The sequence below is a fragment of the Saccopteryx leptura genome, chromosome 5 (genome assembly GCF_036850995.1).
Source record: "Saccopteryx leptura isolate mSacLep1 chromosome 5, mSacLep1_pri_phased_curated, whole genome shotgun sequence".
NCBI lineage: Eukaryota > Metazoa > Chordata > Mammalia > Chiroptera > Emballonuridae > Saccopteryx > Saccopteryx leptura.
In genome coordinates this window covers 196,662,908-196,678,179 of record NC_089507.1, presented here as the reverse complement: position 1 = coordinate 196,678,179, position 15,272 = coordinate 196,662,908, and the positions used below count along the sequence as shown (strand labels likewise).

Genomic DNA, 15,272 nt, shown 5'->3' with positions numbered 1-15,272 from the left:
CAGTGAGCAGGGCAAGTGCTCGATCCTCTCTTCAGGCTGTGCTCAGCAGATGACCAGTGAGGTCACTTGTTTTTGTTTTTAATCCATCCCCACACCGGTTTGGGCAAGAAGCTGTTTGCCTGGATTCCGGTTCAGGTTCTCAGATGGTGGGCGCCCACATCAGGGGTGCTCAGGACTGGGGCAGAGGCCCAGAAACAAGGAACAATCGCAGGTCTGTGGCGGTAGAGTCATCTCGATCTGCCGTAACTTGGGCAGGGGAATACCCTGGGGGTGAAATAGCGGCAGGAACAAGAGCTGGGTTGGAGTGGGAGGACCCCAAGGTCAAATCCCAACTCCTAGCAAGTCACGCTCTGTCGACCAGATCCTTTTCTCTGTGGCCATCTCTAAGCCTGCCCAGTGTCTCTGTGTGAGTGGCGACGAGGTAGCCTTCTGGATAAAAGTGGCTCTTGCAGAGCTTGGATGCCAATCATGGCATCTCCCCTAAAGGATGGACCGGGACATGGATGGAACTGCCCAAACCAGCGCCCAGCCCGTAGGGGGTTTGCATACAGGGACCAGCAAGAGGCAGAGAGCTTTCCTCTTCTCTGTGTCTGGTCCTGACTTTGTCCCAAAATATTTTCAGGTGGTTGTGGATCCCCCCTCCAAAAAATTAAATTACATTACAAAATTCAAAATTCAATTGAATAATTCACCAGAATATGTAAAAAGAAAAAGATAGTTTCAAGGACTGGCAAGGATGTGGGACAGATGGGACTCTTGCATGGTGAGGATGTATGGTTTCACCACCTCAGAAAACAGCTTTGCAGGACCGATTAGAGTGGCCAGCTCGCGGTCCTATGATTGGACCATGCTCTTCTATTCCTAGGAATGGACCCAACAGAGGCACATTCATGAGTTCACTAAGACATAGGCAGGGACGTGCATAGCAGTGTTTTCTCATTCGACAGGAAGTGGAAACTACCCAATGCTCATCAATGGAAAACAGATAGATTATCTGCTACATTTACACAAAGGAATATCATACAGCAGTGAAAATGAACAAAGTGCAATTAAACACAACAATAAGGCAAAATCTCAAAAATATAATGTTGAGGAAAAGAGGTCAGACACACAGGACCATGTATCATATGGTTTTTTGGTTTTTTTGTATTTTTCTGAAGCTGGAAACGGGGAGAGACAGTCAGACAGACTCCCCGCATGCGCCCGACCGGGATCTACCCGGCACGCCCACCAGGGGGCGACGCTCTGCCCACCAGGGGGCGATGCTCTGCCCCTCCGGGGCATCACTCTGCTGCGACCAGAGCCACTCTAGCGCCTGGGGCAGAGGCCAAGAAGCCATCCCCAGCGCCCGGGCCATCTTTGCTCCAATGTAGCCTTGGCTGCGGGAGGGGAAGAGAGAGACAGAGAGGAAGGAGGGGGGGGGGTGGAGAAGCAAATGGGAGCTTCTCCTATGTGCCCTGGCCGGGAATTGAACCCGGGTCTCCCGCATGCCAGGCCGACGCTCTACCACTGAGCCAACCGGCCAGGGCCAAATCATTAGTTTTTTGTTGTGACACCTTAGTTGTTCATTGATTGCTTTCTCATATGTGCCTTGACTGTGGGGCTACAGCAGATCGAGTGACCCCTTGCTCGAGCCAGCGACCTTGGGTCCAAGCTGGTGAGCTTTGCTCAAATCAGATGAGCCGCGCTCAAGCTGGCGACCTTGGGGTCTCGAACCTGGGTCCTCCACATCCTAGTCTGATGCTCTATCCACTGTGCCACCGCCTAGTCAGGCGGTTGCATAACTTTCTAAAACACTCTACAGGGTGAGAATTCAGGGCAGTGGTTACCCTGGGGCAGGGTGATGGCTAGAATTGGGCACAGGACCTCCAGGAATCGGGATGCTGTTTCTTGATTTATTACAGGTGCAGAGACCATCCTTCTGAACTCATTTTGTGAATATTCACTCTTACGAGTTTGTGCCCTTTCTGCATTGGGAACCATAACTCAGTAGAAAACTAAATATAAATAGTTCACAATCTTGATCATGTTTCCCTTGCTCAAGGGGCTTTGGGGACTTGGAGGATGGTGACTCCACTTGTTATCCCGTCTCAGCTGAAACGTCACCTTCTCAGAGGAGCTGTCTCTGGAAACCCATCCTGAAGCAGCCGTCAGATCCGCCACACCCTCGGTGACTCTCCACTTGTCCCTGTCTGCTGTCTGTCCTGTGCACCATTTTCTCTGCTTGACAGCTGCCACTTGCTTGCTTGGTTCTGTTGTTTGACCGCCAGGAGCGCGGGAGAGCGGGAGCTGTCCGTCTTTCTTCCAGCTGCGCGCCCGTTTCCGGAACGGCGCCTGGCAGAGTCAGGGCTGAAGTCCGTGAAGTGTTGAAAGGACTAGCCAGACATTTATCAACAGGACAGAGGAGTGTTAATGTGCATGGTGTTTTACATCCAGCGAGGGAACAGGATTGGATTTCTGGGCAGTTTTTCGCCTTTTCCTGTGTGCTGTTCCTTATTTCCAAATCTGGGATCAGGAATAGCCAGTGTTATCCAGGGGAGCGTCCTGGTGATGAGCCACAGGCAGCCAGATAAAGGCTGAGGACATGATTGGCGGTGAGCACCCCATAAGCTGATAGCAGGGATGAGAGGTCACCGCTGGCCAAAGGCTGGAGAGAAATGTTGGGGTGAGTCTACCCAGCGGCGACCCTGCTGCTCACGAGTCCCACTCTGGCTGAGGACACGTGGGCAGAAACAGTGGCAGGTCTCTGTGCACACAGGGGTGTCAGTGGGTGTCAAGGACCAGGCATGCCAGCTTCCGCCACCGATGTCACACCTGCACACTCAGGCTTCAAGCCCGCCGGGCTATTTATAGCCCCAGAATGTCAGCAGGCTGATGGGAAGCCAAGACCCTTGCACTGCAAGCCCACGGCTGCCCCGTCTCGCCCAGGGCTTCGGCAAGCACCCGCTCAGCGTTATCAGCAGGCCCACTCCAAAGATAACGAGCCTCCGCTGAGCCCCACTAATGGTATTATTTTTAGGGGCCACGCAGAAGGACCGGATGGGGTGAGGACCCAGGTCATCTGTCATCCTTTCCTTCATCTACACACTCAACAAGGTCTGAACAAAGACCAGTGCTGTTTGGAGGGTTGGAGAGGCCCCATCGACCTGGAAAACCATCCTCCCCAAAGGTGGCTGAGAAAGATGTGCTCAGAGTGACTCCTTCCACCCCCCTCTGGGCCCTCCTGGACGACCCACTCAGCCACAGGCTAGGTGCGGCGCCCGATGAGAGGCAAAGCTGTCGCACTCCACTGCTGGGCTCGGCGGAGTGGGTAAGACAACCTCTGTTAAAACCCCCTAAAATAGAGGGATCCCAGTCTGGATCCGCTTAGAAAGGGTCAGAGTCAAATATGTAATTTGTCTGCCGGCATTTGCAATTGAAACCGTTTTAATCCAGCATTTCTACAACTTAATTAGGATACGCACCATCAAGGGTGGCCCACGTCTCCAGCCACCGCCTCCCATCGCCACTGCCACCTTCACTGCCCCCACCCCACCCCCGGTATTCCTCACCCTCCACCGCCACACACACAGCAGCTTGCCTGTGGTGTTAAATAATGACATGAGTTTGGGAGAACACGGATCTAAGGTCATTCCCAATTTCCCCCAGCCACTTCCTTCCTGGGAGCAGGAAAAGCGGAGGAGACAGCTACAGGGTGAAGGCAGCGGTCAGCTCACTGCTGTGTGGAGACCGGTCCTGGGAGCACCTGGGGAAGTGTGTCCCTGGCGATCACAAAACACTGCCCCGCTGCCAAAGCCCCACCGGAAGGAGCTGCAGAGAGCCCCTGGCTCTGCCCTTAATCAGACAGGGGGAGGCCCAGGGGACGAAGGCCCTCTCCAAGGTCATTCAGCAACTGGGGCCGGGCCCAAGTCTCCTGATTCCAGGCCTGTTAATAACTGTAATGACATTTGCTCATCAAATTTGTCAAGGAAGTTCTGCTGTGTGCCAAGCCCTGGGCTGGGCATTGGGGGCACTACAGTCACCAAAACAGACAAAAGACATTGCTCTCTGGAGGGTGAGACAGACAACAGTCACATAAATAAGTCAAATGTTCAGTTCTTTTGGGTGGTGATGAGCATTATGGAGAAAAAACAGAAGGACGAGGAAGGAGAGGGCTGGGAGGAGACTGTTTTTATCAATAGGGATCAGAGGGTGTGGAGAAAAGATCTGATTTTTTTTTTTTAGGGAACAGCATGAAGCTGTCTGAAGTAGCACTTTTCCTGGCATGGGACAGAGCCAGTGCAAAGGTCCTGGGGCTGGAGGGCACCTGGGGTGAATAGCAAGGAGGGCGGTGCCATGGGAGCAGAGTGCATGAGAGAGGAGATAGTCTGGGGCTGCAGCAGGATGAAGGATGGCTTCCTGCCATCTTTGGCTTGAGTTTAGTCTAATTTGATGGTTCTCGGCTGAGAGCAATTGTGCTCCCCACCCCCACCCCAAGGAACATGTGGCAATGTCTGGAGACATGAGTGGTATCACAACAGAGGGCTCAGTGCTATTGGCATCTAATGGGTAAAGTCTGGGAGGCTGTATACCCTACAAGGCACAGGACACCCTTCATAATGATTTATCCAGTTCCAGATGTCAGAGATGTCAGTGTTGAGTCTGAGGACCCCTCCAACTGATCGTCCTTTGCCAGTTACAGGTCTCCTGCTGGCCTTGACACTGTCTCTGGGCCTGTGCCCTCAGCCCTGTGTGCCCCAGCATTACACAGGGACTTCTCCTCGCCATCGCCTTTGTCAGCTGGTCCTGATTGGGGTGCTTTCCGTTTCCTCCTGCGCCCCAGGCTAATCTTCACCCCTACTCCATGTGGTCCTGCCTTTTCTTGACTGCTTGCCCCCCTGCTCCGCCTGTGCTTGCCCCCCACCCCCGCCTCCCGTCACAGTGTGTCTTCTGCACCCAGAACACTGTGTGCCGTGCATTGGTGCCCAAAGCGTACTTGTTGAATGGTGGTTGTGGCAGAGGCCAGCTGGGACCCTGGGCCTGACCCCAAAGCCCTTGTTCTATCCACTGGGCACAGGACTCACAATGGAACTGTGAGTCCAGAGCAAAATGAAGCTGCGGGGCCTTGGTCAGAAGGTTCAGAACCTCAGGCTGGCAGCAGTCTGCGTTCATCCAAACCCAGCTACTCTGAGCCCGGAGCCCTGCGTGACTGCCCAGGCCACCTGTGAAGCTGGCCTGCCCAGGGGATCATTTGTACCATCCTGCAGTCCTGGTCACCAGCACTGTGATGGGACTTGTGGCCATTCCTCTGCGCTTATGCACTTAGAGCAGGTCTAACTCTGGGCCTTACACCTGTGGAGTGGGGGGCCTGAGACCTGCCCAGTTGCCCCCTCCTCTGCCTGCGTGAGGCCATGTCTGGAACGGGGCGGGTGGGCAGGACCAGGAGCCAGTGGGGGAAGCACTGTGATCCCAGCCCAGGTGCACGTTGCCTCCGTCCAAGCAGCTGTCGCAACTCCAAAGGCTTGGGAGAGGTCTGTGTTTTCCCTCTTCTGTTTTTATTTCCTCAAATCTAAGACCAAGAGAGGCTAGTGCCAGAGTGCTGAAGGGGTCCATGCCAGGAGGAATCGACGAACAGGCAAGGGGGGAAATGTCTGCAAGAGGTCACCGTGAGGACCCTCGGCAAGGAGACTCCCAAGTGCAGGGCTGGGGCCTGGGCACAGGGCCCCTTCCTCTCCCCATCAACACCCCCGACTTAGGGCTGGGGCGGGGCTGCCATTGCAGGACCCACCCTGGAGAGTGCCGGTTTCCCTGACGCCTCAGGGCGCAGCCCCTGGAGGTGCGCAGGGCGCTGTCTGTCCGCTAGCATGCAGCAAACATTTAATGGTGCTGTTCTCACCAACCTGTGCCTTCGTCTGCTGTGGGAAGAATGCTGCAGCACGAGGCTCTCGGGCTTATCCAGAGGAGTCAGTGAGCTCAAGTGTCGGGCACCTGATGAGCCTTGGGTGGTCCTGGCCCAGAGGGAGCACCCTCGTGCCATATTTCACAAAGATCAAGACCAGTCATGCCGTCATCCTTTCCCAGGTGCATATGAGAATAAGCCGGGGAAATGAGTGAATTTTGGGACCGCAGGTAATGAGTCCGGGTACATGAAGGTTACAACTCAAATTGTTCAACTCATTTGGTGGGGCGGCGAGATTCCTAGTGGGAGGACCCTATCTGCAGCTGTTGTCACTGTAATGTGTGTGCCTGCTATATTCCAGGTACTTTCCATAGGAGTGTTGTCTCTAACGAATCCTCTGGCCCGAGTTGCATAATGCAGCTTAGGTACTGTGCAAGCAGGATTTGAAGGTGACCCTCAGCATTTCTGCCCGATCATCACTCCCAAAGGTGAAGGGATTTTGTAGATGTAATTAAGGCCCCTAATCAATGGACTTTGAGTTCATCAAAGGGAGGTTATCCTGGGTGGGTCTGACCTCATCTGGTGAACCTTAAAAGAAGCAGAAGATTCTTGTGCTGTCTTTGAAGAAGTAAGCTGCCATTCTGTGACTGGTCTGTGGGCCATTTGGTACCGGTTCGCAGAGAAAGAATAAATAACTTACATTATTTCCGTTTTATTTATATTTAAGTCTGAATAATGTTTTATTTTTTAAAAATGACCATATTCCCTCTGTTACATCTGTTAAGACTCACTCTTTTTTTTTTTTTTTTTTTTCATTTTTCTGAAGCTGGAAATGGGGAGAGACAGTCAGACAGACTCCCGCATGCGCCCGACCGGGATCCACCCGGCACGCCCACCAGGGGCGACGCTCTGCCCACCAGGGGGCGATGCTCTGCCCATCCTGGGCGTCGCCATATTGCGACCAGAGCCACTCTAGCGCCTGGGGCAGAGGCCACAGAGCCATCCCCAGCGCCCGGGCCATCTTTGCTCCAATGGAGCCTTGGCTGCGGGAGGGGAAGAGAGAGACAGAGAGGAAAGTGCGGCGGAGGGGTGGAGAAGCAAATGGGCGCTTCTCCTGTGTGCCCTGGCCGGGAATCGAACCCGGGTCCTCCGCACGCTAGGCTGACGCTCTACCGCTGAGAAGACTCACTCTTGACGCTTGTCTCGGTCACGTGATACATTTATCCGTTCCACCCTAAAGGCCGGTCCGTGAAAATATTTTCTGACATTAAACCAGTCCGTGGCCCAAAAAAGGTTGGGGACCACTGCTCTAGAAGCTGACAGTGGCCTGTGCCTGATAGCCCACAAGAAAATGGGACCTTAGTCCTCCATCTGCAAGGAACTGAATTTGGCCAACAACCTGAACAGGCTTGAAAGAGGAGCCAAGCACCAGGTGACACTGCAGCTGCTGACACCTTGATTTTTGCCTTTTGAGACCATGAGCAGAGAACCCAGCTACACACCTCACCCAGACTTCCGACCCACGGAAGATGCAAGATAGTAACTGGTTGATAATGTAAGCTACCCAGTTGGTGGTGATTACTATGCAGCCATAGAAAACTAACACAGATAACTAATTGATAACCTCTAGCAGTCATAAAATTCACATAGTAATAGAACCCTGACAACTGATTTTTGACTATGTACATTGCCATCCAGAATAAAGACTACTGTTTCTAGCTTCCCCTGCATCTAAGTGTGGCCATATGACTACATTTGTGCTAATGAGAAGTGAGTGGATAAGTGAGTGGATATATTGTGTCTACCCTTTGGGATGGCTGCTTAAAATATGATGACTGGTGCTCCAGCAGTTATGTTGGACCATGAGGTGAATTGTGGGAATTAGGATAACAGAATAGAAAGATGGGAATGGACTAGATCCCAAAAGGCATGGTGAGGCTGCCATGCAGATCTTGGATGACAGACCTTCAGACTCCTTTTCAATGAGAGAGAAACGAACTTTTATTCTGTTGAAGCCCAGGCTTTAGGTTCAAATGTCAAATTCCAAGATCCAGCAATGATTAGCAGGAGACTTTGAGTCAATTCTTTCACATCTTTGTGTTCTCCCAGCATGACTGGCAGTGACGTTAGGCCAAGTGGTGGGAGCAGCGTTACCTGATGCAGGTGCTCTGTGAGCAGCACTGGGAGGAGAGGCAACAAAAAAAATGTTCAAGGTGGCCCTGACCGGTTGGCTCACTGGTAGAGCGTTGACCTGGCGTGCGGGAGTCCCGGGGTTCAATTCCCGGCCAGGGCACACAGAAGTGCCCATCTGCTTCTCTACCCCTCCTCCTCTCCTTCCTCTGTCTCTCTCTTCCCCTCCTGCAGCCAAGGCTCCATTGGAGCAAAGTTTGCCCGGGAGCTGAGGATGGCTCCATGGCCTCTGCCTCAGGCGCTGGAATGGCTCTGATTGCGGCAGAGCGACGCCCCAGATGGGCAGAGCATCACCCCCTGGTGGGTGTGCCGGGTGGATCCCAGTCGGGCGATTGTGGGAGTCTGTCTGACTGCCTCCCTGTTTCCAACCTCAGAAAAATACAAAAAAAAAAGTTCAAGGTGCAAAGGAGCAAGAGAGGTTGAAACTGGGAGGAGAAAAGGGAAGACAAAGGATGAGGCCATCTGTGGTGCTGCAGCCACACACACACTGATCTACAGGAGCCAGATAAGGTGTTAAATGGGAAGTAATGAACAAAAGGTTTGTGGTCTATTCTTCCTCCTGAAGTGTGTGGACCTCTCAGGCTAGCTTTTACTTTCCTACTCTTAATAGAGACAAATTAATAGATATCTACAATGTTTAACACAGCAACTGGCATTTGTACCTCTGGGAGAGAGGCAATAGGGAGGAGTGGAGACTGCAGCAAAACTTCTCTTTGGCTCCAGTCAAGAACTTCCATGAAGGAAGAAGGTCCAGTGTGGCCGGATCTGCCAATTTGTCAAGAGAAGGCAGAATTTGGGATTTTTTTCCTTACTCCAATCTTCTGATTTTCTGAAACATGTTGGCAATGAATTCACTTAAAAAAGAAAATGTATAAACACCATATAGGGGAAATAAGACATGTCTGTAGGCTGCACCTGGCCCTCTGATTTGCGGCCCTAGTCTTGAGTCTGGAAACAGGACAAAAGCTAAATTGCACATCAGGACAATGACAGGAGGATTTGGAAATCACAGGGGCTGGAACTTGTTAAGTGGCTGCTTGTTTGAGGAACCAAAAGAAGAGAGAGCAGCCGGGCCAAGCAATGGATCGGATTCTAACATCCACCAGGTGAGCACTTCAAAGCGAAAAGGAACCCAAGAGGCTGTCCCGTGCCACTGGCTGCTTAGGCAGCAGGTGCTGGCTGCTCCACCAGGCCCGCAGTGGGCCGTCCGCGGCTGGACCCTGGAACCAGCAGCAGCCTCCAAACCACCGAAATAACATGCACTGGACAGTGTCGGTTCTGGGGCCTGAACTGCTTAAAAGTTTCGGGTGTACATTTCCCTCCCACCTTTTTTTTCTTTCTTTCTTGTGCCTTTATTTTATTGGGATGACTAAACCTTTCAACTATGTTAGCAGTAAACACAGCTAATTTACCCCCTGCCTCTTTGAAACAGCTGCTGACAGCTGCGCTCTCACTCAGGGAAGGATCTTTGTAGTCAAGCCCACGAAGTCCACATTGGCTGTGGGGTTCCATCTCCCCAGCCCGGAGTGCCACACAGCTGCAGCAAATATTGACAAGTGCCCTTCCCTCCCCTGGGCCTGGATGATAAACAGCGTGCGAAGGGTAGGGGCCAGGCAGGGCTCTTAGCGGACCAAGAGAACACCAGTGTCCAGAGTTGACAGAAAAGAACAACACACACAGACACGCAGGCCCAAGAACCAGAACCAAATGTCTCCTTTTATTGCAAAGTCCAAATCCTTTTTATTTTGTCTATTTATACAGAATTTTCGCTGAGGACTGCTCTATGCAACAGCTGAAGGTACATTGGTCCAACCGTTAATAAATAGTCTTAAATAAGAAAACAAGCAGGTTGCAGAAAAGCGAGCTCATTGTCTCAGACTGGAGGAGGGTCTAAAGAGAACTTCTGATGGCCATAAATAATTTCTTTGTTTTGTAACAACTATTTACACGTTTCAATGTACAAACGATACTAACCAGAGGACGTAACTCTTGAGAAAACTTGTACCAAGAAGGAACACACAATAATCCCCAGATCTGCCAACAGACAAAACAAAATGTAACAAAAACAGTGACTCCTCCCTGTAGAACAGACAGAGTGAAGGCTGTAGCCCAAGCTACTGAAGAAGAAAAAACAAAAGAAAGTAAAAAAAACAGTTTTCAGCAACCAACTTAATTACGATAGAGAAACAGTCTCCACGAGACCAGAGTCCAGGGGCCTTCTGGATGACCCTGCACTGTTCACACAGAGCCCTGTGCTGTACCTGGAGGTGGGGTGAACAGCATTTAAGGGCACCTACTAGCCAAGGTGAGGAAGGCTCTCGCCAAGAGCCATGTCAGAAATGGCACCTTTAGGTGAGGACACTCTATTAGGATGCACTCTCTAAATGCTTCTAGGTCCTTCCGTTTGAGAGTCCCTCCCAGCACACCCTGCACCCAGCAGACTTCCTTCAGGGAGTTGACTGTTCGCAGAGCCCTCAGTAGGGGTCTGCTAATGGAAAGAGGGGGCCTCGAGGCCCAGTCTGAGCCCAGACTTCAGAACCAGCTATCAATGAAAAACAGACGAGCTTACTTAGGGGGTGGATGGTAGCCCTATCTAGATGAGGCCTCCTTGGTGCTTCTTTAAACAGGGCCACGGTGGCCAGAGTTCAAGGTCAAGTTGCAGGTTCTGTCCTAATGCTGTTGTCCTCCACTACGTCCTTCACACTGACATCCTAGCAGGGAGGGGGGCTGGAGAACCACTTGCAAACATTTGCTGGTTCTTCAGTGCCTGTTTTAATTTCTGCCATCTTACACCCAGCTGAATGAGGAAACACATTTTTCCTCCGAGGTCAACATGCCCCCTTCCACCAAGCAGAAATTTGCCCTTTCACCTTCCAGCCAAATCTTGGATTTGGGCAAGTCTACGTAAAGCCTGGGTCTCTGGAAACCTCAGACGAAACCCAAATGGAATGAAGAGGGAGCCTCCCCTCCCTCTATCGGCCACAGCTTCTGTTTATGAAATCAGAGTAAACCAAGAAATGGGGATAAATTGTTTAGGAAAATATATCTGTAACATCCTAACCATTTTCATTCATTCGTTTTATTGGGACATTTATTACAGGAACTTCTGTGTCAGTTTTCCTTCAGCACAGACACAAACGCGCCCACCCCTCGCCGCGCCCCCTTCCTCCCAGTGCTGGGTGGCCTGGCCAAAGGGCACACTCCTAATTACCCCCCGGGACGAGTCAGCGCACGGCAAGACTTCACAGCCCCTGTTCGTGCGTGGCCAGGCGGTTTTTCTTTATATAGTTTTCTTCCTGTTAGGTTTTGCCTGCAGCAGCTTGTAGGATCTTGTCCATAGGATGACAACAAAAAACTGATCAAAAGCTGTTTGCCTCTCAAATTCCTTAACGTTCCTACATTGTGAAAGTTGGGGAGGGAGACAGGAACGTCTCGCAAGGGAGGGCGGTCAGTCTGCAGGCTCCTTGCCAAGGTGCACAGTGGGACACGTCAGGTAGAGGAGACGTAGGATCCAGAGAAATGTGGTCCCAGAGGGTCTGACTTCCGGGAGGGGCTAGTGGCAGCCACAGGCCCGGACAACCATGTTTCTGTATTTCTTTAGGATGACGTTGGAGCTGTCATCGAAGTAGAGGACAGAGATGGCATTGAGCTGGGTCGGAGCGCAGCAAGGCTTGGGCACCGTCTCCGGGTTGATAAAGTGGACCTGGAACAGACAGCGAAACGTTGGCAGTCGTGAGAGGCGGTCAGTCACTCCTCCCTGACCTCCTTATGTCGATAAGGGACGCGCACTGCTTGGGCACAATGACCTAGGTGACACTCTGCAAGCATGCCCAGTTATGAGCACGTTATGTGTAACTAACTGGGTTCTGGGACTATCCCTGTTTCACAAATGAGGGAACCGAAGTGCCCGTGTGGAAGTTTGCAAAGCACACAGCTGGGGAGTTAGTGGCGAGATCAGACACTCGGGGCCAGGCTGTTCTTGGTGGTGGGACTAGCGTGGAAATTGTAGGCTGTTTAACAGCACCCCTGGGCTCGAAAGTCAGAAGCACTCCAGCCCACCTCCCAATCTTATCATCTAAAAGTGTCACTAGATGTCAAATATTCCCAGGAGGTAAAACCGCCCCCAGTTGAGAACCAGTGGGCTGGGGGCAGCCTGCAGGCCAAATCCCGCCCCACCTCCTGGTTGTGTGAATAAAGTTTTATTGTCACCCAGCCATGCCCATTCATTTGCGTGGCGTCTATGGCTGCTTTTTCAGTATGAGGGACAGAGCTGAGCAGCCACAACTTATGACTCTCATCAAAGTAAAAAATATTTACTCTCCGGTCCTTTTCAGATAAAAGGTTGCTGACCTCTGAGTTAAGACCTGCCCTGTTCAAGAAAACTATAAAACAAGTCACTCATGTAATTTTAAAAGTTCTTGCAGCCACATTTAAAAAGATGGGAAAGAAATAGGTAAAATTAACTAAAAGAATATATTTAATTTAACCTAGTATTTCAAATGTACTATTATTTCAACATATACTTAACAGTAAAATGTCACTAGTGAGACAGTCTACTCTTTTTGTATTAATGTCTTCAAACCCCAGTGTGTAGTCTATATTCACAAAATATCTAGATTCAGACTGGGTACATGTCAAGTGCCCAAGAGCCACATGTGAAATGGTTACCATATTGGATGGTGCAGGTCTAGACCAGACTAGACGATTTTGCCTCTTGAGCAATAAAAATAAGAGGACATGGATTTGGGGAAACACATGGGTAGACATCAAGAAAGCAGAAAGTCCAGAAAGCAGGAATAAAGAAAGAAGCCAGCCAGTCGCTTGGGTTCACCACTCCTCTCACTCCTGGGCTTCTATGTACCTTACAGAGGACAAGGGTTAACCAACTCAAATGCCTACAGGGGCCACACGAGTGTCACTGATGAGTGAATGAGGCCAGAAGTGAGACAATAGGGAGGAGTGAGGACTGGGGCCAACTAAAGGTCTCCTTTCTCAGGCCACAGACTGACCGCAGCAACCATAGCCAGTGTGATCAGCTGAGCCAACTGTTTGGAACAAGCCAAAGATTCAGTTTGGTTTTGTTTTTAGGTATCATTTCCCGGTTTCCGACACACCACGTGTGCCCAGTGAGAGCACTCTGTGGATGACCCTCCGCTCACCAGCTTCCCATCTGTGGCCTCTGACACAGACTGACACACTTTCTAAATGTTTTATTATGGACAATTTCAAACCTTCAATTCGAAACCTGTCCCCATCTTAGTCACCCGGGAATAATTTTAAAGCAAATCCCAGATGTCAGTTCATTTGTTTGTGTTTCGGCAGAACTCCCTACCCCGAGACAGCCCCGGGGCTCCTCAGCCCATCTCCTTACCCTCGGTCCTGCTGGCCATCTTCCTGTCACTCCCTCCCTCTCTGATGTCTCCTCACTTGTTTAACTGCTTCCTCCCCTGGAAAATGAGGCCTTGAGGGCAGGGGCCATGTCTCTGCTGGTCCCCTGAGGTGTCCCTAACTCCTAATGCAGGGTCTATGGACAGTAGACTCAACAAACACAATAAAGATCCTATGCCTTGGCTGGGTAGCTCAGGTGGTGAGAGCGTTGCCCCAATATGCCAAGGTTGCTGGTTCAATCCCTGGTCAGGGCACATATAAGAGTGGACCACTGAATGCACAAATAAGTGGAACAACAAATTGGTGTTTCTCTCTCTCCCCCCTCCCTTTCTAAAATCAATTTTAAAAAGTAAAAAAAAAAAAAAAACACGCACACACAATAAACACTGAACTGAACTGTGAAGTTCAAGGCTAGGAGGTAGAGACATGAGCTGGCAGGGGACAAACTTTCAACCCGACCTGGGGAAGACCAGACCCTGTGCAGCGGAACAGCCTATAGAAGCGGTGCAGCTGGCCCTGGCCGGTTGGCTCAGTGGTAGAGCATCGGCCTGGCGTGCGGGGGACCCGGGTTCGATTCCCGGCCAGGGCACATAGGAGAAGCGCCCATTTGCTTCTCCACCCCCCCCCTCCTTCCTCTCTGTCTCTCTCTTCCCCTCCTGCAGCCAAGGCTCCATTGGAGCAAAGATGGCCCGGGCGCTGGGGATGGCTCCTTGGCCTCTGCCCTAGGCGCTAGAGTGGCTCTGGTTGCGGCAGAGCGACGCCCCGGAGGGGCAGAGCATTGCCCCCTGGTGGGCAGAGCTTCGCCCCTGGTGGGCGTGCCGGGTGGATCCCGGTTGGGTGCATGCGGGAGTCTGTCTGACTGTCTCTCCCCGTTTCCAGCTTCAGAAAAAAAAAATACAAAAAAAAAAAAAAAATAGGAAGCGGTGCAGCCAGCCGGGAACAGCGGCCCCCAGACAGAGGCGGGGCCAGAGCCACTTCTCCGTTAGGCCGTGACTTTTGTCCACAATACCTTTAGGAACCCACGAAACTATTCTAATTTCTCTTCAAATTAGGAGAAATAAATAACCTGAGGGTTAAAGATGAAACACAACTTTATGTCAACACAATAGTAAGATAATTTTTTAACCTTTTTTTTAAAAAAAAATAAAGAAACGAGTCCTTGAAAGTCATGATGTGGTCTTAGGCAGAGATCTACTCTGGTCCTAACTTGGAGGAGTCTGAGGCAGGATCTGGTGGCCCTGCCCCCCCCCCCCAATCCCAGCTGACCACACCCTAGATGGCATGCAGGTCACACTCACCAGTGTCTGCACGATGGCGTGGTTGGTGGCATTCATGTAGGAGTTCAGAGGGAAGGCACACTCCCCCTCACAGTAGTAGGCGGCATAGCCCTCGGGCGCGATGATCCAGTCCTGCGTGGGAGAAGAGAGCGTAAGGGTTTGAGGGACGCGTCCAGGGCCCTATGGAACATGTGAGCCACAGGGTCCCACCCTCCAGGTCAAAACCCTCCTCCTCTGGGCCAGACTCTGGTGCTCTCAAGGCCAAAGACATTCTCCTGATCAGCCGGGGTTCCTGCAGAGGCAGGAGAAATGAACGGCTGCCTCTCACGGTCCCAACAGAATGCAAATTAAAGAACAGACCGCTGTGGGGCTGAGCTGTGCCCGGAATGGACATTTGTGTGGCTGTGTCGGAAGGTGGCATAGAGAGAGGTGGACAGGGTGGCACCTACTAGGTGGTCCCACACTGGCTGTTTGCATAAACAAAACCTTCATGCCTCATTTGTCTACCCCAGGGAGGGAAACGAATAATCCATCATGGT

General features: G+C 51.5%; 2 protein-coding genes across 2 annotated transcripts in view; one reads left to right on the top strand and one right to left on the bottom strand.

The window, feature by feature from the left end:
• The window catches only part of PCK1 (phosphoenolpyruvate carboxykinase 1), a 701,569-nt gene that overhangs the window by 399,261 nt on the left and 287,036 nt on the right, over positions 1-15,272 (top strand). The gene's annotated exons all lie outside the window — the stretch shown is intronic.
• BMP7 (bone morphogenetic protein 7) overlaps positions 9,764-15,272 on the bottom strand; it is an 81,875-nt gene continuing 76,366 nt past the window's right edge. Inside the window, exons 6-7 of the mRNA XM_066387426.1 lie at positions 14,755-14,865; positions 9,764-11,771 (exon numbers count right to left, since the gene is read on the bottom strand). Coding sequence (XP_066243523.1) covers positions 11,622-11,771; positions 14,755-14,865 — 261 coding nt within the window. The 3' untranslated portion in view covers positions 9,764-11,621. The remainder of the gene's footprint in view (positions 11,772-14,754; positions 14,866-15,272) is intronic.